This window comes from Pan paniscus, chromosome 8 (genome assembly GCF_029289425.2).
Source record: "Pan paniscus chromosome 8, NHGRI_mPanPan1-v2.0_pri, whole genome shotgun sequence".
Lineage (NCBI taxonomy): Eukaryota > Metazoa > Chordata > Mammalia > Primates > Hominidae > Pan > Pan paniscus.
Genome location: NC_073257.2, coordinates 32,049,294 through 32,076,364, shown reverse-complemented (window position 1 = coordinate 32,076,364; position 27,071 = coordinate 32,049,294). Strand labels below are relative to the sequence as shown.

Sequence of the window (27,071 nt, the reverse complement as noted above, 5' to 3'; positions counted from 1 at the left end):
ATCTGATTTTCCTTTTGTACTCTGAGTACAGCCATATTCTGGGTTCTAAGATTATAATTAGGATCAACACTTCTGTGAAATCTATAACATGTAAATAAGCCTTGTGTTGGTGTTTTTGTTTTGAACTGATGGATGGGACCAAAGAGAGATGTGGTTTTCCTCCCATTGAATCTCTGTTGAAAACAGTATGTTGATTATAGCAGATGATCAAGTCAGGGGTCTCAGACTCTCAGGCAGCAACTAGAACAGAATAATCAATGGCCAAAACTATTGTTGGAAGTTGCAGGGAAAAGTACACAATGCTGAGAAGCAGTGCACAGTAAACAACTCTGTGGTAGATATAAAAATAATCTCAAAAATACAAGAGAATGGTGGGACTTCAAAGAGGGAGAGGAGGTGACCCTTCTTGTTGAACATAAATTTCCAGAAAAGGTAATAATTTTGTTCATATTTCTCCTTCTACATTCTACCAGTAGTTCTAACTTCCTTCATGCAAAATAACAAATAAGATGTTGAAGTATTCTTACCAAATTAAGAAATATTTAGAAAGTTGAGGTAACGTGTATACATGCAAAACATCACTTCATTTCAATGCCTCATTTCTAAGTTTGATTATTTTCACAAATTCTGCCTTTCACAGGTTTTTTTGTTGTCATGAAAAACCTACTAAATAAAGTGCTACTTCTCTTCATGAATATACATAGGACATGCATTTTCATGGATGCATTCATAAGAAGTTACAAGGAAAAGCAACTAGTACATTTGCTTTCTCTTCTCTGTGCATAGAATTCCGTATATTTTCAGAGCTCACCATATATGAGAAGATGCAAATGGATATATCGAGTGCTCTGTTACGTATAATGATTCTGATCCAGGGTGTTCACAATGAAGTTATTAAATTTAACAGAAATTTTCTGGAGTGCTATTTTTTAAACAAATTATTTCAGAAACAGAATTTTAAGTAATTTGCAGTATGTGTGTGCAAAATGAGTGAAGTGATATAAAATGATCACTTCCCCAGAGGTCTAGGAAAACAAAGTGACTCTATTATGGATATGTCAGTTATTTGCCACCATTGATTGTTTTCCTACTCAATGATCTGGCTATATTTACATTAATAAAATTTTCTAAAATGTTTAACAGTGCTGAAGCTACTTAGAAAAAAACACATATATTTGTGGCTTGGAAGTTTAGAGGAAAATAAGTGGAAGATTTTCAAGGGAGCAACATACATCAGAAACTTCTAATATGAAATAGAATATACTACATCTTAGTCAAAGATAAATTATCTGTAGTTCCAGGTCAACACTCTGCCCTTAATCATTCTACAAGGCATAAAAAAATTTTAAGTACTGAGATATCTGCTTAAAATTATTGTATGACATTTTTTCCTAATGATGTTTATTACTACATGGATAAAGTAATAATAAAAAAAGCATAAGTGCATTCTGAAATCACTGCAAACCATCTATCTATAAAAATAAAACTGTTCACAATCTCCCTACATCTAAGGAAACATAGTAAATTGTAGAAGTTTTACTTATATGCTCCCATTATATTTTGTGTTCAAATGGAAAAACAAAATAAAAAGTATTTTTTCCTCTAAGCTTGACTATATTTTTAGTTTATCTTCTGCTTAGACATTTTTTAAAAACCTCACAAGAAACAAAATTGCTTAGTAAAAAGCTTAACGTGTTTAATGCCATTTGAAGTATTATTTTCTGCTTTTCACAATACATGTTTTCTGATGTTTTATATTCTTTTGACTACCAAGAAAATTCAGCTCTGATTCTAATGAAGCCAACAAAGTAATTAATTTCAATGTTCTGTCTTATAATTTGGGGATTTTCTGAAAAATAACTTAGAAACAAACCCTAAAAAGACTAAAGAATATTCTCAACATTCTTTCATCATTCAGGAGCCATATGCAGCTCTAACTTTGGTAAGATTTTATTTGCTGAATGACCCCCAGTGAAGTCAAAAAGAGTCAAGATAACTCATTAAAAATATGACCTGTAAAATCCTTAGGGCTCATGAATGCTGATGAAAAGAAATCCATGAATTCACATAAAAATATTATTTTACCCTTCTTTTTAACCTTAAGTATCTAAGTCACTTCAATTGCTAGCACTCAGAATAATGATCCCTCAGCTCATAAGTCTGAAAAACTAAGTCTGCTTTCTTGTCACCAACAGGTTAGCATAAAAGAGGGCAAAGCAATGCTCAATGATTATATGTGGATATATTAAATGCCACATTGTGAATGGAAAATAAAATGTATCAGCATTTGTAACCCATAACAAAGTCCTCAATGAGTCATTCATGGAATTTTTAATGGCAAAATCCTAATACATATGGTCTAATTCATAAAGTAAATTCATAACCAGATGGTCTAATTTATAAAAATAATAGTAATTCATCCAAGTCCACTTTTATAGCTTCTATTTTTTATTCATGGAGGCATAATACTCACAACATGATGTAAGGGTTTTAAATCAGGACTACAAAACTAGACTTTTTTTTTGGAAAACATAAATTCTTTTTAGACTGCATAGATAATTCCATCATCAGCTTCCAATTTCCCCTAAATCTTCCACTTTGTAAATTATTATTATAGGTTCACATATTTTTCTCCTTGTTTATAGTTAAGCTTCTTTAAGCACTATAAATGTCTTATTTTTTCTAACATTATATGAGTCTACAATGAGCCATTTATTATGGAGGACACAAAACTAAATTGTACCTACATCTGACTTTCAAGGTTGTGGTAGTAAGTGACAAGACGCAGAAGGGAAAATATTCAATCTGGATCTAGGAAGATGTTCAGGATTTGGTTATGTCAAAATCTATATGTGTGTGTTTGGTGGGGGAAGGATGGAGGGAGACAAGGATTCCAAATGTAGAAAAAGATATGGATTTAACAAAGGCATGGATAAGAAAAAGGCACAAATAAGAGCATGGAAGACACATGTGTATTAATAATATGTGGTTACCCTGGCTTATTAAGAAAGATTTTAAGGGAATAACTATTTTATTTTATTCATTTTTTTTGAGATGGGGTATATTAGTCTGTTCTCATGCTGCTAATAAAGACATACCCAAGAGTGGGTAATTTATAAAGGAAAGAAGTTTAATTGACTCACAGTTCCACATGGCTGGGGAGGCCTCACAGTCATGGCTGAAGGCAAGTGAGGAGCAAAGTCATGTTTTACATGGTGGCAGGCAGGAGAGCTTGTGCTCCGATTTATAAAACCCATTGGATCTCCTGAGAGTTACTCACTACCAAGAGAACAGTACAGGGGAAATCACCCCCATGATTCAATGATCTCCACCTGGCCCCGTTATTGACACATGGGGATTATTACAATTCAAGGTGAGATTTGGGTGGGGAAACAGCCAAACCATATCATGGGGTCTTGCTACGTTGCCCATGATGGTCTCAATCTCTGGGACTCAAGTTTGGTGATTGTGTTAAGTTTGACAACTTGCTCTCTCAAAAGATAAAGAATGATGGCCTTCCCAGAAGAAAGAGCATTCTCAGAGACTGACAGGTGGGACTTGGAGAAAAAGTAGAGGGTATAACATGCATTGTTAAGAGGGGCCAATATTGCCCCCAAGGGGACAAAAATTGGTTTTGGGGGAGCATAATTTTAGATATCATGTAGTTTTTGGCTTTCCAAAGCTCAGTGTTACATGTAAGTCTCATTCTTCAATATTTAATTATTCTTGTTGGGTTTATGTAAGTATCATGTTTTCGTAAGTATCAACATGAGTGGTATTAGAGTTCTTAAAAATTACATAAAAAGTGCACAAGACAAATGCTACAAAATGTTGGCAAATAGATTGTTTTGATTAAATAACTCTCTTTTGATTGTTTGATCAATCTTAAAGTCGTATCACTAGAGGTGGCCAGTGTGTGCCTGTTGGCTGCCACTTACTGTTGTGTTAATGCTTTTTATGCTTGATTCTCGGTGATCTTGTGTGAACTTGAGCCACGAGAATTAAATTAAAAATTTATATTTTGTTAATTCTACTAAAGTTATTTTACCTATCATTATGTCCATTGCTGCAAAGAAAATAATGTCAATGTCTGAATGAATATCTAGCAACTAAGTTGAAATTTGTTTTCTCGTATCAAGAAAAAATTAAAAGTTAAGGTCATTCAAATAATATTTAAGGATTTCATTTTTCAATTGTTTTCCTTCTGCCATTCAAAAAGCAGTTTTGGATTAGTTTTCAATTTGATTACTTCCTATTATTCGTGTTTATACAAACTGCTAATTTCCATATATAATTTGGTACATAACTTATTTAATTTAAATACATTATGTTAGAAGTTACCCAAAAGAAATGATTACGAAGTTAAATTAAAGCCAAATATGTTCATAAGTCAGAAATAATTGAAAATTATAGAAACAATGAAAGCAGTGCTATGTTAACACAAATAGAATCACAGTATCAGATATGCAAATGTATGACGTAGACTGTAGAGGGTAGAATAAATGCTTATTTTTTATTGTCATTAGTATCATATCCTTAATTACTATCCAATAATTGGTGAATTCAGGGGCCACTCAATACATCCCAGGCTTCTCTTCCTTTGTGTATTCTCTCATTTGAAATAATGTTCTCCTTTCTTTCTTCTTCTTCTTTTTTTATTTTTTTTATTTTTGAGACATAGTCTCCCTCTGTAGTCCAGGCTAGAGTGCAGTGGCACAATCTTGGCTCATTGCAACCTCCACCTTTTGGGTTCAAGCGATTCTCCTGCCTCAGCCTCCGGAGTAACTAGGATTACAGGAACGTGCCACCACGCCTGGCTAATTTTTGTATTTTTAGTAGAGGTAGGGTTTCACCATGTTGACCAGGCTGGTCTCAAACTTCTCACCTCAAGTGATCTGCCTGCCTTGGCCTCCAAAAGTGCTGGGATTATAGGCGTGAGCTACCACACCTGGCCTCTTTCTTCTATTTTTTCCAAATTCTACTTGTCTTTCAAAATCCAGTTTAATTTTTTTATTTCTTCTAAACACTTTCAGTCTATAAATATTTCAGTAGCTTTTTAATTCTGATAATATTGAATTATTCTGTAGAGTTGGCATTTATGTACTGCTTGTACATTCAATCTTTCATTCAATTAAAAAAATATGTGTTTAATACCTACTATGTGCTAGGCACTATGCTACTTGCTACAGACAGGACAGTAAACAAGGCAGATGAGGTCTGCGTCATGAAACCTCCCTCATCACTGGAGAATAGAACTTTTCACATACTCAGTCATCATGCAGCGTAGCAGTGCCAGGAGACAAAGACTTAATCATATGGGAACACACCGCCACTGAATTCAAACTCATTCCATGAACCTCAGAGAGGTTCCAGTGCCAAGAATGTAGCACATGAAGTCATAAACTACTTTTTCAGGAAAAGGACGACTTCAGAATGAGGAGAATTAAATATTGAAGGACATTCACTTTCTAATGAGAAGCTCTTACAACTTCTGATAGAAAGAATCCATGCCATACCATTGCTTTTTGCCAGCAGTTAAGCCCACTTTAAACTCACAAGCTCCATGAGAGTAGACAGTGTATTTAGGAAAAGCTCACTAAATATATGTTTAAATCGCAATGAATGAAAGCAAGGGTGAAAAGAATTGGGAAGGAGCTGGAAACTCAGTATTTGCAGAAGAAAGTTGTAATCCTAAATTAAAGGAATTGTTAGTTAGAAATAGTCTAAGTTGGGCATAGTATATCCCAAACTGCTCAGCTTTTCTTGTTTATATCTTTCACATAATACTATCCATAGTGGGAGAACAATAGCAGAATTTACCAAGGAGCTTTATTGTCACAACAGATTATCAGAAAATATTCCTGACTTCTTTAGAAGATGTAAAGAAATACACTAATCTAGGAAATGTAAGTCTAAATATTTCTTTATTTGTTAAAAAAAGTTTAAAACATTTATTTTAATTAAAATTCCCTCAAAGATTACAAATGGTATTGTTCTGTATATTCATTTCTTACAGAGATAAGATATCTAAGATTATTGCCATTTTAATTGCTTATTTTATCAATGCATACAAGAGTGAATCACAAGGGTTTTCTCTCTACTCCAACTCTGTAATCTGTAATTGGTAAAAACCGACTGCCAAACTTATAGCAGCATCTGAGTCAGAAATGTGATTCAGTTAGAACAATCAGCCCACTGATAAGCAATTCTACCCTACTTTGGTTGGAGCATGTATTGCAAACTCCATAGAAAATGAAGAGTAGGCAGTAAAAATTAATTAAGAACTTAAACGAGTTCTACAAACAGTTACTATCATGCGCTGAAAACTGTTACAATTTTTCAAGCAATGCCCTAGAAAAATGAGAAGAGAAAAAAAGAAATGTTTCACCATGAAAAATGTGTTTGAAATAATCAAAATTCAAATATTTTCAGTAAATAAGCAGAAGTTAAATTGAAATTAACTGGCTCTCAGGATTCCTACACAGACTAGTTGTGTGCACAGCAGTTGAACCTACAAAGTTTCCATGGGCAAATGGACAGCAACCATGTGAAGCCACATTTTAAACTAGACAAGCCACAATATTGCTTTTATTCTCTTCCTTCTCTCAGATCTTATAATACCTAAGATGACAATGTCTATGACTACTTATGACATTTGAAGAGATACTCTTGAGTCTGGGTGACAAATCTCTCACTATATTAATTCACGAGCAGCCAGTATGGAAGTTGCTGACTCTACCTGGCTGCAGGCCTGATGTCTAGTTGGCTGAAATAGCTCTTTGCTGTGGCAGCATTTAAACCCATTTATACTTAATCTGCTCTAAACTTGTCTCAGATAGAATGCTATCTTCAGTGACTTAATGTATCTCAAATGTTAGAAACTGGAATTGCTTTTTCATGTAAGAAATTCCTCTGCAGACAAGGCACACTAATATTTCTTAATAAATAATGTAAACACTGAGCACATAAGATAGATGTCCTCATAAAATTAAAAATTCTTCAGCCTCCTTATAAATAGAATATTAATTTTCAAGAGAGTTATAACATGGATGGAGGAAATACATCTTTATTTTCACAAACTTCAACTAAAGTTCTCGTATTTTCTTCAAATTGTGAATACAGGCAACAGATCACAGGTATTAGTAGTACCTGTGACTTTCTCACCAATAGTAATGGTAGATATTTTAATATCCCATTATAATACTTTGGCTGTCTCAAAAGTATCATTTATGTTCATCACGCCTTTAAAATAATGGTAATTACTTCATCCTCCATAAATCTTCTTGTTTAACATATATTTTTCAAAGTCACTATTATAGATTTTTAAAAATATTTTAATAATTGGTATTAATTTGTTTCTAATTCATTCTTTCCTAACCAACATTAAATGCAGCTATTGCTATAAAACTACTAGAAGAAAATATTGAAGAAATGCTTCATGACATCAGAATGCACAAGGATTTTTTTGGATAAGACCTCAAATTCACAGACAACAAAAGCAAAAATAGACAAATGAGATTGCACCAAACTATAAATCTTCTGCACAGCAAAGGAAACAATCAACAGAACGAAGAGACAATCTACAGAATCGTATAAAATATTTGCAAACTCTACATCTGACAAAGGGATAATATCCAGAATATATAAGGAACTCAAAAAATTCAATAGTCAAAAAAGCAAATAATCTGATTAAACAATGGGAAAAAGACCTTAATATACATGAGTCTTAAATGAGAGCATATACATGGCCAAGAGATATATGAAAAAAAAAATGCTCGGCATCACTAATCATCAGGGAAATACAAATCAAAACCATGATGGATATCACCCCATGCCTGTTAGAATGGGTATTATCAAAAAGACAAAAGATAAAGAAGTGTTAGCAACGTTGGGGAACTAGGATAAGACCTCAAATTCACAGACAACAAAAGCAAAAATAGTATAACAAGTGTTATACACCCAGTAACACTGTCCCCTTGCACACTGTTAGTGGGATTATAAATTAGTACAGCCATTATGAAAACAGTATGTAGGTTTCTCAAAAAAAAAATTCAAACAGAGCTACCATATAATCTACCAAATCCACTACTGGGTATATATCCAAAGGAAATGAAATCAATAGGTTGAGATATCTGTCCTCTCATGTTTATTGTAGCACTATTAACAATAGCCAAGATATGGAATCAACTTAAGTGTCCAAAAATGAATAAATGGATAAAGAAAATGGGGTCTATATACACAATGGAATATTACTCATCCATTAAAAAAATGAAATCCTGTTATTTGCAATAACATTGATAAGGCTGGAGGAAATTATGTTAAGTGAAATATACCAGGTACAGAAAGACAGACACCTCATGATCTCATTCATATTCAGGACCTAAAAACATGTATCTCATAGAAGCAGGGAGTAGAACAGTAGTTACCAGAGAATGTGGAGGGGACAGGGGAGGTGAAGATGGGGAGAGATTGGTGGAGTGTGAAGTTACAGTTAGTAGGAATAAGTCCTCGTGTTTCTTTGCACAGTGAGGTGAATATAATTAAAAATAATATATATTTCAAAATAGCTAGCAGAGAGGATTTTCATTGATCTTACCACAAAGAAATGACAGATATTTGAGGTTATAGATGAGCTAATTACCCTGATTTGATCATTACACAATGTATACATGTATCAAAACATCACATTGTACCCCATAAATATGTGGAATTATTTATTAAAAATTATTTAAAAATAATTTTAAAAATAAAATGCAGCTATATTAAGCATGATTTTAAAATGTCTGAGTTATATTAAATATGATAAGGAATAATTTAGATAAATGCAGTAACTGTTACTAGATGCTGGCAAGCTAAGTTAGAAAAAAAAAAAACTGCTGAAGTTGATGAACACAAAGTAGTCACCTCTCCTCTGTAACATGTGTGGAATACATCTATAGATTTATTAATATGTAGAGATGGAAATTTCTGATTTTTATGACTTCAGAGACACTGGAAAACTCTGAGGGACAATAACCTCTCTGACTCCTGAGTATTAGAATATTTTAAATTCTAATAGCAGAAGTTGAGTATAGTGGTTAAGAGTATGAATATTGAAGCTAGAATTGTTTTTTAATCCTGATTATTCAACAAAATTTTTATGTGACATGGGTCTTCATTTTGTGGTCTGTAAAATTAGAAAACAAAGTATCTTCCTTGCCATCTTATTTTGAAGATTAAATGGATTCATATAGTTGGAAGACTTAGCACATGATATAGAAAAAAACGAGGCCAGCACAGTGGCTCATGAATGTAATCCGGCTCTTTGGAAGGCCGAGACAGGAAAATCACGAGGCCAGGAGTTCGAGACCAGCCTGAGCAACACGGTGAAACCCCCGTCTTTACTAAAAATACAAAAATTAGCCAGGCGTGGTGGCGTGCACCTGTGTTCCCAGCTACCCAGGAGGCTGAGGCAGGAGAATCGCTTGAACCAGGGAGGTGGAGGTTGCAGTGAGCTGAGACTGCATCACTGCACCCCAGCCAGGGTGACAGAACGAGACTTCGTCAAAAAAAAAGAAAAAAAAAAGAAACGAAGGAATGAATGAATGAATTAGTCAATATTTGGACTGGACACAAGAGTAGCAGTGCTAGTGGGAGTAGAAACAGAAATAGAATGGCAACAATAATAGTGATAATGTCATTCTTTAGAGCCGACTATATGCTTCTCTGTAAAGCAAAAACTCCTGGGCTCCTGGGATAAATTAAACTAAGGTGTTAGCATCCTAACGAAAATCTTTTCTTCAAGACAGAAGAGATTCCGGTGGAACTAGCTTCGTAGGACTCCTACTTGGAAATAGTAGAGACACTAAAAGAGGTAAAGAACATGGGAACAGAAGAAGTTTAAAAGAAAAATCTCACATATTCAAAAATATGCCTGGAATAATTATCGCATGTTCTCCAAGATGATATAAAGAAATATTTATTTTATATAACTAGGGCATTGCGATGTTGTTGCAACTAACTGAATTAAACTCTGGGTGTGTTGATATCTTGTGTGGTTATACCTTTGTGAAAAGAAAATAAATCTTGGGGCCCCAGAATCACTTAGCTAAAGGGAAAAGTCAAGCTGGGAACTGCTTAGGGAAAACCTGCCTCCCATTCTATCCAGTCATCCCTTTGCTCACTGAGATACATGCATAACTGATTGCCTCCCTTGGAAAGGCTAATCAGAAACTCAAAGGAATGCAACCATCTGTCTCTTATCTATGTATGACCTGGAAGCCCTCTCCCCAGTTCGAATAGTTCCCCCTTTGCTTCAAGTTGTCCCACCTTTCTGGAACAAACCAGTGTTTATCTTACATATGTTGATTGATGTCTCATGTCTACCTAAAAATGTATAAAACCAAGCTGTGCTCGGACCACCTTGGGCACATGTCATCAGGACCTCTGGAGGCTGTGTCATGGGCACACGTCCTTAACTCTGGGAAAATAAACTTCCTAAATTGACTGAGATCTGTCTCAGATATTTGGTGGTTCACAACTTGAAATGAAAGGATCAACTTTTCTTCAATTATTTGGCCAAGTACACTAGCACAATATAACAAAACTATGCAGATTACACTGCTAAGATACTGAAACGATTCTGAAAAAGCACTAAAAATGTAGTTTAATTGATTTACATTCCAAAATCCACATGATAGTCTTGGAGAAGTCAAATTCCCTATCTAGATTCTATGAATCTCCTATATTATCTATACTCTTTTTCTGAAATAATGAATAAAATGCAAACAGTATACTCAAAATAACATTAGATATTCAGTAGCTTGTCAATATCAAAATAACCCTAACTTTGAAAACCTGTCTGATTACTACTCTAGTATAAGCAATTACAGGATGAGTATCCCTAACCCCGCAATCCAAAATCTGAAATGCTCTAAAATCCAAAACTTTTAGAAGGTCGACATGAGGCTCAAAGCAAAGGCTCACTGGAGCATTTCAAATTTTGGATTTTTGGATAAGGAATACTCAATCTGTGTTGTAAATCTTTTCAGATTATGGCAGTGGTGAATATGCGTGCAGAGGACAGGGTGCAGGTGGGTTTGGATGGATGCGGAGAGCTTACCATGAACTCAGTTGCTCCCTAGACTAACGTTAAAAGTGGACCCAGAATGACCACAGTCTTTTACGTAATCAAAGGAAGCTAGCTTCTTTTTATCTGACATTTTCCGCAGCCTCTTGAACAAAATATTTATTTCCCTATTACATATCAAATTTGTTAGATAAAATTTCTAGGAAGACATGTAGAAGAGCCTTAAGTTAGAATTCAGAAAAACTGAATTCATATCCTGACTTTTTTCTTAAAATACCATGTGAGCTGAGGCAAGAAATATAACCTCTTACTCTTACTTCCTTCATCTGTAAAATGAATAGCTGAGAGTAAGACCCCACCAACTCTAAAATTATCTGAACCACTAAGCAAGATAAAGCGATGAACTAATTTAATTGTGGTCTTTCAGCATAACTAGGTTGCTATATCAGGAGGGCTCTCCTGAAACACATTATTTTTCTCCACTTCTGGCTTGAATACATTATGTTTTCTATCATGACTGCATAATGGATAGTCCTGAACACCTTCAATTAAATATATTCAAATTCCCTAAAGCATGCAGTAATCTTGATTAAAACATCAACAGTTTATTACAGATGGAATAGTTCCAAAAGAAGATAATGCTCTTCAGGTAGCAGGTGTTCCTGCATTTTATTCAAAAGGCTGGTTGAAAAGATGCATAGGTCTTTTGTTTCTTGTAGAGGCTAGACAGATTTTACCCAATGAAAACAAATTGTCGAAAACAAAGTCCATTTCAAAATTTCCCTGAAATTACTTTTAGCGTATTCATGTATACATATTACTCATCATTAATTAACCCCATCAGGGCCAGGCGCGGTGGCTCACGCCTGTAATCCAGCACTTTGGGAGGCCAAGGTGGGCAGATCACGAGGTCAGGCGATGGAGACCATCCTGGCTAACATGGTGAAACTCTGACTCTACTAAAAATACAAAAAAAAAAAAAAAAAATTTAGCCAGGCGTGGTGGCCGGCGCCTGTAGTCCCAGCTACTTGGGAGGCTGAGGCAGGAGAATGGCATGAACCCGGGAGGCGGAGCTTGCAGTGAGCCGAGATCACACCACTGCACTCCAGCCTGGGTGACAGAGCGAGACGCGGTCTCAAAAAACAAAAACAAAACAAAAAAAAAATTAACCTCATCAGGAAACAAGTGACTAGAAAATAGGTAAAAAATAGTGGGAGTAAAATTTGTGAAATAAGTTAATTTCATGTTATAAAACCCATTTTCTACTACTCTTGAGTGCTTGTTTTATATTTTGTTTTAAATCTTAGGTGGTCTGGAAGGTAATGCATTTAAATTTAATGAGAAATTTAATACTGAATATAAATGAGTTAAAAATGAAAAATGAGAAATATTAGCAAAAATAAGGATGCCATTTAAAAAATAAACTATTATAAAATTCAGAAAAAGATAGGACCCAGTTATTTTAACTTAGATTAACATCCAAATCTACTCCTTAGAAAGACATACACCAAACCAATTATGCAGACTTTCTAAACTTAATTTCAGAATACCTGAGTTCAAGTCATAGTCAGTCCACTTACTGGTGACCTTGAGTTTATAACTTAGCCCATCTGAGCCTCTCTTGACTCACTCATGAAATGAAGGAGTGGAGTAACAGAGATTCTCATTGCTTCCCACAGGCTGAATCTCATGCACACAGTGTTTGGCTTGGTTGAAGCAGAGAGTGAGAGTCAATCATCCTACCTAGTAAACCCTCTGATCGTATACCAAACAACTGTATTTAAAAAATTGTTATTCCTTCAAAAAAGTTTAACTACATCCTTTTAAAGGTTTTTTTTTCTCATTTATAACTAAAGCAAACTTCAAGAAAATGAAAAAATTAACATCAATTTCTCAATTTTTTTGATCCTCTTATTATTCACCCATTGCTTGACTGAAGACACAAAACTTACATTTGTTTCAGTTACATCTCTCTAATGAAAAGCAACTCTCATGTAACCAAAGGCAAAAAATACAGAAATAGATAATATGGTACTGCTTTTCACCAAATGTTCTCAAAAGCATTAGCTTTGCTTTGTTGAGGTTTCTCTGAATTTACTTTCTTATTACAGGAGTCATTTAAGAATCATATATGGCCATTCTAAGAACCATGATTCATTTTGTTTTTTTCTAAAAAAATATTCTATGCAATGTGTATAGATCTGGATAAAGGGGGATCTTCATTTCAATATTAAAGTCAGTGTGGAACACTTGGGGCTCAGGGTTGGGAGTAAACAAATGAGTTTTGGACACAGACATACTTGGATTCATGTTCCCACTCTGTCACTGACTGGGTATTTAGCTATAGGGTGGTAAAGTTATTTCTGTGACTCCTCTACCCCTTTAGTAAAATAAGGCTCCCATTATTTAACTCAGAGGGGTGTGTTAAGAATTCCATGAAATAATATAAGTGATGGTGTTCTATAAATGACGTATTTATGGATGCATTGTTGTAGTGATCTATAGTCAGTATTACCCCATATAAATGATGCTACCAATTAATTATTGTTCAATGGCACATGCTTTTAAATCTGATTCCATGTATATGTTTCTGATTTAGATGATAGATGTTTCTTCAGGCTAGACTTGAACGTCATGCATGTAATGCACAATGGCCATCCCTTCGCAAGGGTTGCCCTAAATAAGGGTTGGCTCCAGCCCAGCCACAACCTCTGGGAGGCCACCACTTTTTTGCTTCATCCAGCAGTCCCTTTTCTGAAGATCTGAGAGGGACACTTGAAGCCTAAAACTTCAGTGCCTTGCTCTCAAGACTTTACAATCAGTTGGTTGAACTAGAATAATTTCTAATGAACAGCCAGTTAGCAGGAATCTTTCTGGAACTGCAAGACACTCAGAAAAGGAATTATTGTGGGAGGCTAGGCAAATGTGGCCAAGGAAAGTTCTGCAAAAGGTCGAGTCTTCCCAATTGGGTGCGACTCGGTGTGGAGGGAAAAGCCAGAAAACACAGAAGGGGGCCTAACTAAGAATAGACAGGGAGTGCCAAGCCAGAGGGAGCGAATGTGTGTACTGGAACATCTTAAAAGACGAGGAGTAAAGAAAGAATTTGGAGGCAGAATCCTTGCCTTTATTGGGCTTACCATCTAGCTAGGATGCTTTCAAACTAATGAGCAAGGTAAAATCTAGCATGATTCCACATAGAGACAGCCAAATAACTACTTTGTAATGCTGGTTGAAAATACATATCTTATTAATCACCAAGATGAAATGATTGCCCTAATACTCATGAATATAGAATCCAAATATATTATGAGAGATTTCTTCACAATCAATGTGACTAATTAAGTACAGGCATATATACTTTTTAAGTGTGTGTGTGTGTATGTTTGTGTGTGTGTACAGTAGGAAGACAGGCTTTTTAAAATGCTGTTAAATTTCCCTAAGAATCAATTAGAGGAACCACAGGAATTCTATGCCATTGATAGGAAGACTAATATCGCAAAATGGTTTAGTATTACACTTTCTAGACATAAAAAGCTTGTTACTGTAACATAATTGAAATGTAAACACGACTGAAGCAAATAATCAAAGCAAACCCCACAGAACAGTACAAAATCTCTAACATGGTGCACACCATAGAATCAAGTATCACATTTCAAGAGTGCTGGTGAAGTCCTCTTATGAGAACTTTAAGTGCTATATTTTTGTAAGTTTCCATCTTTAAATATAAGAATGATTTGCTGTGGTTCTTGCAACATGTATTTTATTAGGCAGACTTTTCTGCATCATTATAGAAGAGTTCTAAGTTATAAAGTCAATTCTGGTTTCCAATAAAACATAGACTCTGCAGACATAAGCTGTTCATAGGTATAAGCTCTTTGGTATTCAGCTCAGGCATTTTCTATCAGTACCAGGGCACTTAACCAAAGCTCATGTGTCATTAAAAAAAAAAAGCAATGGTCTCCACAGCATGCTTTAAAGTAAGCTTTCTTGGAATTCTACCTAGATTCTTCAAATAAATACACACATACCTGCGCGTGCACATATACATCTCCTTTCGGCTACTGTTTTAACTCAGTAAAGAGTAAAGGTGTTTGACCAAGTCTCATTAATATTAATATTTACTACGTTATTTTGTTCCCTGAACACTGTCACTTTGTTATACTAAATTAAAGCTCTGACAGAAACATCCAATTAATCCTTACTAAGAAAATGCATTACTGTGTCACAGTTAATAAGCAGTTTCATGTAATCATACCTTGATCATTCTCCTGAGTAGTTCAGTCCTTTGCACAGTGTGCTTAGAACCAGAATGTCTATTATTAGTTCCCTTAATGATTGCTCATATGTGAGGAAAAATGGATAGCCGGTCTTCTTTCAGATGCACAAATAATTTATTTTCTTTTATTGGAAAGGAAAGGGAAGGAAACAACTAAATAGGAAGAAGAAATGTATGTGTCCTAGATTAATTACTATTATATAAGGAGTCTCTGGGATTCAGTCATAATCACAAGATATGATGTTGAACTCAAAGCTGGTTCTCATGTCTCAGCTTACCAAACCCCATAGATCATTTCAGCCACAGGAGATGGCACCTTTGAAAAACAGGGGGACTTCTCTAGCCAAGTCAACTCCCTCAGGCCACATGCGACCTATAGAGAGGGGCCAGGTGTGGTGGCTCATGCATGTAGTCCCAGCACTTTGAGAGGTTGAAGTGGGAGGATTGCTTGAGCCCAGGAATTTGAGACAAGCCTGGGCAACAAAGAATATAAAATCTCTACAAAAAATATAAAATTATTCTCTACAAAGAATATAAAATTAGCCAGGCATGATAGTGCATGCCTGTAGTCCCAGTTATTCGGGAGGCGGAGGCAGGAGGATCGCTGGAGTCCAGGAGTTGGAGGCTGCAGTAAGCCATGACTGCACCACTGCACTGCAGCCTGAGTGACAGAGCAAGACCCTGTCTCTAAAACACAACAAAACAAGCTCAGAGGCATCACAGGCCATGTTCCTACCTTGATGAGAATCTGAATGGATCCTGTGGCCTTTGCAGATATGAAATACCAGAAGCTCATTGTGCAGGCTGCACTGGATTCTCGCCACATGGTACTCCTTAAGTGTGCTTTGTCACCCCGAAGGCCCACTGGAGTAGCTTCCAGATACATGAAGTGCCCTAGGGACAAGGACAGAATTCAGAGAAGACCGAAATAACAATGATGGGATTGTTTTTGCATTTCCATCATAGCTAGGGTCTTTAATTACAATTCATATGATCTGAGCTGCCAAAAGTATTTTCATTTGGAACAGAAAGAAAATCTAATAGCCTCGCCTCTAGCTTGCTGACAGAACAATTTCCAACCGTCTGTGCTTTTAGCACGTGCTTCACAGTATGCACATTAACTGATCTGATGGGATATTTATGCCGTCGCATCAACAAGATAGCTACAAAAATTATTTTATAGATTTCCCAAACTATCAAGTGATTGTAAAATAATGTAAAGACTACCAATGAAATCTAAAAAAGAAAGAGTGATAAGGTGTGCTTTTAAAAATTTAGTCATCTGTTGAGTGTGTAAATATAACACTAAGAAATTTAATAAGTAACATGGGAAGAAAGGTATTGAGTTTTGTTCTTGTACATTGACATATCCATAACATTTCATGTATGTAGGGCTGAGTGTTTGAATGACACTTTTGCCTTGCTTTCCCTGCCTTGGTCAGTTTTTTTTTTTTTTTTCAGTAGACCTATGGAATTTCAATATTTAGACTTCTTTGCCTATGACGTAGCATCCAGGGATTCAGGGTCACTTCTTCATTCTGCTACTGTCCTTTATTCCTTCACCAAGGAAAAAAGTTCCTTCACCAAGGAATAAAGTAACCAGCTTTATTCTGCTACTGTCCTTTATTCCTTCATCAAGTCTCAGCCACTCACTACAAAAATGAGCCATGTCCAACACCCTTAACATATGTGGCTTTAAAGTTTAATTTTCATGGCATCTCTATAGGTTTCAAACTCTTTTCCCTTCATATACATCATCTCCACAATCTCTGTGAGGCACACAGTTCAAATTTTGTTATCTCAAAATGACAGATGAGGAATCTGAAAATCTGAAATTTAAATGACTTGCTAATGATCACATGAGTGGCAGAATTCAGGGTTATTGATTACAAGTGTGTACCATTTAGGAAAGATGTCTGATGGCAGCATACATTATCATCTAACTTCAATTGCCGAATTAATGATTAATATTGGATTTTGGCTAAAAACTGTTATGGTTTGAATTGTGTTCCCTCCTCCCCAAAAATATGCCAGAGTTCTAACCCCCAGTTCTTATGAATGTGACCTTATTTGGAAATAGGGTTTTTGCTGATGATCAGGTTAAAATCAGGCTGTTAGGATGGACACTAATCCAATATGACTGGGTCCTAATGAAACAGGGAATATGGGCCTAAAAACAGACATGCTTACAGAGAAGATGATGTGAAGAATTAGGGAAAACCACCATACACAAGCCAAGGAACTATTGAAACTACCAGAATCTAAGAGGGGACATGGAAGAGATCATGCTCCCTCACAACCCTCAGAAGAAATCACCATCGCCAATATCTTGATCTTGAACTTCCAGCATGCAGAATTTGAGAAATAAATGTCTGTTGTCTAAGTCATCCACTCTGTGGCCCTTTCTTACAGCAGTCCTAAGAAAAAAAAAACTCACTAAATGTTTGATCGCCTTGCAATATCATCGTGGTGGTCTCTTCAGAGCTCCCCAGTTGCTATCAGAAAAGACATTTTGATGTACATTGTGAATATCATGTGAAATCAATTACAACAATCTAATAACCTACCATTTTCATTTCCAAGTGTGTGGTCTTTGGGAGGTCTTAAGCTTTGATGAGAGCCAACCCCTAAAACCCAATCAAAGTTGTTCAGCCTGGGAGTTTTGCCAGCCACACCAGCCTTTTTCAAAAGTACAGGAGCTACCACACTCATTTTCATCAGTATTATCTCCACAGTTATCCATGAAGTTACAGCTTTGTTCCAGCCTATAGCATTTTCCATTCTGACATTCCTTATAGCCAAGTGGGCAGAAACCTAAAACAAAACAAAACAAAACAAGAATGAGCGAACACTCCTAACACATTCAGTGAGGTCAAAAAGCAGTAAGAGTGGATTCATTTTAATCTATAAAGGAACATATTGTTCTTAGGAATTTGAGGTACCTGAACCCCATCTCTCTCTCTCCCACTCTGCTCCAGAGCTCTAACCTATAGATGCTTATTCATGACTATGATTATTCACAAATGCTAAAAAAAAAAAAGCATCACTTTATTGATCTAGGAAAGTACCCCTCCATCTCCCCAAATGCAACATTCCTAGTAAACTGTGTTCAAGGATGTAAATTATATCTGAGAGCCAATGTGAGGCCTTCTATTTTTTCATCCTGAAACAAAATCTTTAAGGAACTAAGAGATCATGTATTATGTGGCATTTGGAAATACATTCCATTAGCATCCGTCCACTCTAATATTTTTCAGAAGCCACAATATGTAAGATACCTCCTTAGAAGCACGGCTATGCTTATATAACTAATAACTGACACTACAACAGATTTTTCTCTAAAATGCATATTTATTTGTCTATAATTTGGACTTTTAGAAGCAATTTTTCTACAATGCAATGCCAACCATAGAGATTTGTTTACAAAACATGAGAAAAAGTAATGCTTTTGAAGACCTGAGTTTGACCTCTAGTGCTAATATTTATTAGTAACGTGACTTGGATCATACCAACATTTGATAAATTTTAGTTTCCTTAGCTCAAAAGAGAAAAAAAGAGCAAAATCCTACAGAAGTTAATCTAATTTAAAAGAGTATTGTGTGTGTGTGTGTGTGTATGCATATGTATATGTATTTGTGTGTGTATATACATATCTCACCAGTGTCTAGAACAGTGCCTGGTCCTTACTATGTGATTAGTAAATATTAGTCAAATACATGAATGAGGGAAATAAAGTGCTTTGGAACGAGGTTATTTAGAATGTATATTGAAGGCATTATTATTATACTACTCCAATATTGCAACAGAATTTAACTGTCATGGGTAACAATATTTCAATAGAAAAAGTTGTTCAGAAATCCAGCTTGGGATATCAGCTTCACATTTTTTTCTCTGACACTACAGGATATGACTTTTTTTTTTTTTCTTGTCTTCTCCTTCTTCCAGGTAGAGGAGCTGATAACATCACTCCTTGCTTTACTTCGAAGGTGGTAGCCCCACCCTGCCACATGAACCTCTGGAGGCAAGTTACCTGGTAGATGAGGGGTTGATGTGGGTCAGAGGTAGGGGATGAAGTTCAGGTATTTATTATAAGGTTTTCTGGGAGCTGGAAACGGCTGGTGATACAACCTCATACAGAAGCTTGTACCTCCTGGATAAGTCTCACATTTTAGACAATAGATGGTCAAGAGGGAAGAGAGCAGAAGATGAAGATGAATGGAATGCCACATTGAAGCCACTGGAGAGGAAACGTATTATGAAGGCTTCTGGCAATTTTGTGTGTTATGCTGTTCCTGAATTGTTTGAGGTTGCCTAATTAGGTGGACTTTGTATTATGAAGCCATTGAAAATAAGCTTCAATCATGGACTCCGTCTATGACAAAATTTTTTTGGTTAATTATTAATATTTTATGAAATGAAAACACAACATAGCAAAACTTGTGAGATGCAGCAAAAGCAGAACTAACAGGGAAGTGTATAGTGATAAATACCTACATTAAAAAAGAAAGATCTTAAATAAACATCCTAACTTTATTTGACAGAAAACTAGAAGAAAAAGAACTAAGGCCGAAGTTAGCAGAACAAAAATAATTATAAAGATTAGAACATAAATAAATAATATAGAGAATAAACCATAGAAAATGTCAATAAAATACATGGTTCATTTTTTGAAAAGATAAAACTGACAGACACTTAGCTAGATGAACAAAGAATAAAGAAGACTCAGATAAATAAACTTAGAAATTAAAGGAGGAGTTAATACAACTGATTCCATAGAAACATAAAGGATCACTGAGACTTCTATGAACAATTATACACCAAGAATTGAATAACTTGGATAAATGGATACATTCCTAGAAATTCCTACAGCCTACTAAGACTGAATCATAAGAAACAGAAAATCTGAACAGACCAATAATGAGTAATGAGACTGAAATGGTAACAACCCTCCCATTAAAGAAAAGCCCAGAACCAGTCGGCTTCAAGGGTGAATTCCACTAAATATTCAGAGAAGAATTGCCATTAATCCTTCTCAAACTCTTCCAAAAAACTGAAGAGAAGTGAACATTTCCTAATTCATTTTATTAATCCAGCATTATCTCAATACCAAAACCATGCACAAACACTACAAAAGGAGAAAACTACAGCCAATATCCCTAATAAATATAGATGCAAAAATCCTCAACAAAATAATGGAAAACCAAATTCAACAGCACTTTAAGAGGATCATACATCATTATCACATAAGATTACACCTGATATGCAAGAATAGTTTAACATCAGCAAATTAATAATGTGATACCCCACATTAACAGAATGAAGAATAAAAATCTTAGGATGATTTCAATAGATGCAGAAAAAGCATTTGACGAAATTCAACATCATTTCATAATAAAATTTCTTAAACTATACATAGAAGGAATTTACATCAACATAATAAAGGTCATATATAAAAAGCTCAAATACAATATCACACTCAAAAGTAAAAACTTTTCAGTTATTTCACTAGCATAAGGAGCAAAGAATTAATGCCCAGTCTTGGCACTTCTATTCAAACTAGTACTAGTAGTCCTAGCCTGAGCAATTAGGCAAGAAAAAGAAAAAAATGAAGCATTCAAATATAAAAAGAATAAATGGAATTATATATATTATATAGTATATATAATTTTATCTATACTATATAATATATAATATATAGTAAATATTATATAATATATACTACATAATATATAGTAAATATTATATTATATATACAATATATTATATAGTATATATTATATATACAATATATTATATAGTATATATTATATATACTATATATTATATAGTATATATTATATATACTATATAATATATAGTATATATTATTATGTAGTATATATTATATTATATATACTATATAATATATAATAAATATTACATTATATATACCATATAATATATAGTAAATATTATATTATATATACTATATAATATATGGTATATATTATATTATATTACTATATAATGTATAGTAAATATTATATTATATATACTATACAATACATAGTATATGTTATATTATATATACTATATAATATATAGTAAAAATTATATAATATATAGTATATATTATATTATGTACTATATAATATATAGCAAATATATTATATACTATATGATATATAGTAAATATTATATTATATACTATATAATATATAGTAAATATTATATTATATATACTATATAATATATAGTAAATATTGTATTATATATACTATATAATATATAGTAAATATTATATTATATATACTATGTAATATATAGTAAATATTATATTATATATACTATATAATATACAGTAAATATATTATATATACTATATAATATATATATTATATAGTATATATAATATATATATTATATAGTATATATAATATATACTATATTATATATATTATATATAATATATATAATATATACTATATAATATATATATTATATATAATATATATAATATATATATAAGTATATATATACTATATAATATATAGTAAATATTATATTATATACAATATAATATATAGTACATATTATATTATATATACTAGATAATATATAGTAAATATTATATATACTATATAATATATAGTAAATATTATATATACTAGATAATATATAGTAAATATTATATATACTATATAATATATAGTAAATATTATATATACTATATAATATATATCATATATTATATATAATACATATATAATACATATATTATATATAATACATATATAATACATATATTATATATAATACATATATAATACATATATTATATATAATACATATATAACACATATATTATATATAATACATATATAACACATATATTATATAATACATATATAATACATATATTATATATAATACATATATAAAATACATATATAATACATATATAATACATATATTATAAGTAATACATATATAAGACATATAAGTAATACATATAATACATATATTATATGTAATACATATATAATACATATATTATATATAATACATATATAATACATATATTATGTATTATATATGTATTATATATTTTATATATATATATATAAACTCTTACAACTCTGTAGGACAAAACTCAGGTAACCTGATTTAAAAATTGGCAAAAGACATGTCTCCAAAGAAGACATACAAGTAGACAATATATATATATATATGAAAGGATGCTCAACATCACGAATCATCAGAGGAATGCAAATGCAAACCACAATATCATCTCACACCATGCACTCTCTTACCTGGAATACTTATCTTCCAATACCAGAATTATCATTCAGACTTTAAGTCTTTTTTCTTAGGATTCCCTTTTTTTACCATTTGGTCTAAGTTAGGTTCTACAAACTTAAATGCTATACATTTCCATAACACCTCACACTTCCCATATCATAGCACTCATCACACTTTAATTCCTTGCTTAATTTATCTGCCTCTCTCAAAGTCCTAGAGAATGTACTATTTCCATTTTGCTGCAGACCCAGGGCTTAGCATCTAGTATCTATTTAATACTGAATAAGAAATAGACTTAAAATAGGCAGCCCATAAAGTTTTTGTTATTGGAAGAGATATTTTGATCATCACATGTAAATTTGATTTACCTAAGTAATGGAAATAATAATAACACTTGTCTACCTTTCAGAATTACAAGTATTAAAATTAGTTAACATGTAATAGACTAAGCAGCATGAACCATATAAAGTATGTACTTAGTAACTCTCAATTCATATTCATTATCAAAAAGTTATCAAAGGAATATAAATCATTCTATCATAAAGACACATACACATTCATGATCATCACAGCGCTATCCAGAATAGCAAAGACATGGAATGACCCATATGCCCATCACAGTAGACTGGATAAGGAAAATGTGGTATATATTTACCAGAGAATTCTATGCAGATATAAAATAGAATGAGATTATATCCTTTGCAGCAACATGGGTGGAACTGGAGACCATTATCCTAAGTAAAATAACACAGGAACAGAAAGCCAATACTGTATGTTCTCACTTATCAATGGGAGCTAAACTTTGAGGATATACGGACACTAAGAAAGGAACAACAGACACCAGGGCTTACTTGAGGGTGGGGGATGGGAGAGGACTGCAAATCAAAAAGCTACCTATCAGGTACTTTGTTGATTACCTGGGTGACAAAATAATCAGTATACCAAACCCCCATGACATGCAAGTTACCTATATAACAAACATTTCATCTAGATTAGCAAACTGTGAACATAGAGTTGTTCATAGTATTCTTTTATTATCCTTTTAATGTCCATGGTATCTGTAGTGATGTTCCCTACTTCATTTCTGATATTAATAATTTGCATAAAACATTTAATAAATTGTAGTAAGTCATATAAAGAATTTTGGTACTGAAGGTTATAAGAATCTAACTACTAAAGAAAGAGTATACAACCTTTCAACATTTGCAGAAACACTGAGTAGCAGGAGTGGTACAGGATGAAAATCTTCCACCTGAAATAATTTTATCACACAAGTATCTATGTTGTTAAACATTCTAGTATACTAACAGCTCCTACTCAGTGAGCCTTCTGATGAGTGGAGGTTGAGGGTTCCATATATTTATAATGACTCCCAGAGCAGACCAGGAAAATTAATGGAAAGAACAAAGTACATAAAGAAGAAAGCCCCGATCAAGACCTTTATCTGAATTAAACAGCAGGTGTAAATCCCAAGTATTTACTTCTGCAGTCCTATATTACATAAACTCAAACATGAAAAATAAAACTTCTATTATAAAAATCACAGTTACTAAAATTAAGTGACACAACTATGCCTTCTAGTTTGTGATTATATAATAGCAGATAAGCAAAGAATAAAACCATTCAGATATTCTAACTTTTATGCCAACGTTCCTTTTACTATGTCCATTTCTCTCCATTTCTCTAAGACACACATGCACACACACACTCACACATACACACACACACACACTTCCATCTATCAAATAATATCAGATGTCATCCCATGCATCACACTACACTACAAGTAGATCAGGCCTGTTGTGAATGTCAAAATTCTATTTATTTTTACAGGTATTCAGGAAAAGACATCAAAACAACATACTGTGAGGATGATCTAGAGTTTTGGAATTTCTTAGCACAATGAAGTCTGAGACTCTTATATTATTAAAACAAACCTTAATTGTTAAAGCCAGGCAGCGTTTAAGAGAACAGACACATTCTTGACATTAAGGGTATAGACTGGAGTAATGTTTTGAAGTTCAATTATCTATAAGCTATTTCTCAAGTATACACACCTGAATACATACACATATAAATTTCGTAGTACCATTGGTCAAAATAATGTTTTAATACATACCACAGAATCTGTTAAAATTTTACTCAGTTGGAAATACCATTTATTCCCTGAACTCTCATGTTGCTTGTTGTTCCATAATATTAATGATAATCATTTTTATTGTATTTTATTTTTGAGACAGAGTCTTAATCTGTCACCCAGGCTGGAGTGCAGTGGCGTAATCTCGGCTCACTGCAAACTCCACATCCCAGGTTCAAGCAATTCTCCTGCCTCAGCCTCCCAAGTAGCTGGGATTACAGGTGCCCGGAATCAGGCCCGGCTAATTTTTTTTTTTGTATTTTTAGTAGAGAAAGAGTTTCACCATGTAGGCCAGGCTGGTCTGGAACTCCTGACCTCAAGTGATCCACCCACCTTGGCCTCCCGTTATGCTGGGATTACAAGCGTGAGCCACCGTGCCTGGCCATAACCCATTTTTCAATGAGGTTATAATGAAAATAATAGAGAATGCAATACATGATATATCTGTAAGGAGAGCTATTTAGAGACAAGACATTTGGCTAACGTGCCTTCAGCAGATCTTGTGAAAGACTTTGTCACCAAAAGACTCTATTAAGAAATTGCTACGGAACGTTCTTTAGAAAGAAATCAAGTGATCCTAGAATAAAAACCTAAGATGTTACAAAAAATTTCCAGTAAAGAAAGCAGTACACTTGACGGTAAATATAAAAAACAATGACAACAACACTGCCAAATTTTTATGTAATGTATCAAAATGTGGCAAAACAACTAACCACAAGTAAATGGATAGAGAGGAAATGATTAAAACATTTTTAAATTCTATATAATGTTCAAAAGGATGATAAATATATTAAATTACTTTAAACCTTATAATATTATGTATGGACATTAAACTTCTATGGTAAAGACTATATACAAATGTAAGAGGAAGAGAAAATTGGGAATTAAGAGAAACAGTAAATTGGGATTTTACTTAAGAGAGAAAAAGTGTGTAAAGTAAAATTCCAAACACTTTTAAAAGAAATAAGAACGTAATCAAAAAATGAAACAAAAGAACTACCGAACAGCTGAGGGGAATAATTCATACAAATCACTTACGGCCAATAGGTGTTGGAACTCCACCAGAACAGAGAGAATAAGCAGAACTCATGGTATGGAACACTTCCAAGAACAAAGAGGACCATTTTGCAGTAATAAAGAGTCATTCAATCAGAAAAAAAAAAAAAAAAAAAAGAAGGCTGGGCGCAGTGGCTCACACCTGTAATCCTAGCACTTTGGGAGGCCAAGGCAGGTGGATCACCTGAGGTCAGGAGCTCGAGACCAGCCTGGCCAACATGGTGAAACCCCGTCTCTACTAAAAATACAAAAAATTAGCCAGGCATGGTGGTGCATGTCTGTAATCCCAGCTACTTGGGAGGCTGAGGCAGGAGAATTCCTGGAACCTGGGAGGCAGAGGCTGCAGTGAGCCAAGATCCTGCCACTGCACTCCAGCCTGGGTGACAGAGTGACACTCTGTCTCAAAAAAAAAAAAAATTAAGTAAAAATAAAACTTCAGTGTTTATCCATGTAATTACAACAAACAAACACTGACAGAATCAAAAGGAGAAATAAGCAAATCTGCAAGGTTAGTTGGAAGTATCACCACTCTTCTTTCAGTTACTGATAAAACAGAAAGTAAATGTATGGAAGACATGAACCCATGATCAAGCATACTGGTCTAGTTAACATTTACATAACACTACACCAAACAAGAACAGAATATACATTGTTTTCAAGGACATGTGAAATAGTCACTAGCTGGACCCTATAAAAGGCCATAAAACAGGTTTCAAGAAATTTAGAAGAATTAAAATCATGCAGAGTATGCTCTCTAAGCACAACAGAATTAAAATAGAAATCAGTATCAAATTAGGTATCTGAAAAATCACCCAAATATTTGACAACATATTTGTAAGTAACCATTGAGTCAAAGAAGAAATAACAACAGTAGTTAGAATATAGTTTGAACTCTTATGAAAATGAAAACTCAGCATATCAAAATTTATGGGCTCCAGGTAAAGCAGTTCAGGTAACATATAGCTATAAGTGCTTACATTTAACAAAACAAGATCCAAAATCAATTAACTAAGTTTCTATCACAAGAAGCTAGAAAAATAAAAGCAAATTTATCACAAAGTAAGTAGAAGGAAGAAAATAATAAAGAGGAAATATCCATTAAAGACAAAATGAACAACTGTGAAAAACAGCAGTTCAACCAAAAGCTGTTTAGTTGCACATATCAATAAAACTGATAAAACAGCATCTGTACTGATGAATAAATAAATAAAAATAAGACAAAGATTACCAATGTGAAAAATGAAAGACAAGAT

The 27,071-nt window shown here is 33.6% G+C and overlaps 1 protein-coding gene across 1 annotated transcript in view; it reads right to left on the bottom strand.

Annotated features, from left to right (window-relative positions):
* Window positions 1–27,071, bottom strand: part of MALRD1 (MAM and LDL receptor class A domain containing 1) — a 642,247-nt gene that overhangs the window by 331,527 nt on the left and 283,649 nt on the right. Inside the window, 3 exon segments of the mRNA XM_055092251.1 lie at window positions 16,081–16,238; window positions 17,912–17,990; window positions 17,992–18,158. Of these exon segments, the coding sequence (XP_054948226.1) occupies window positions 16,081–16,238; window positions 17,912–17,990; window positions 17,992–18,158 (404 nt within the window).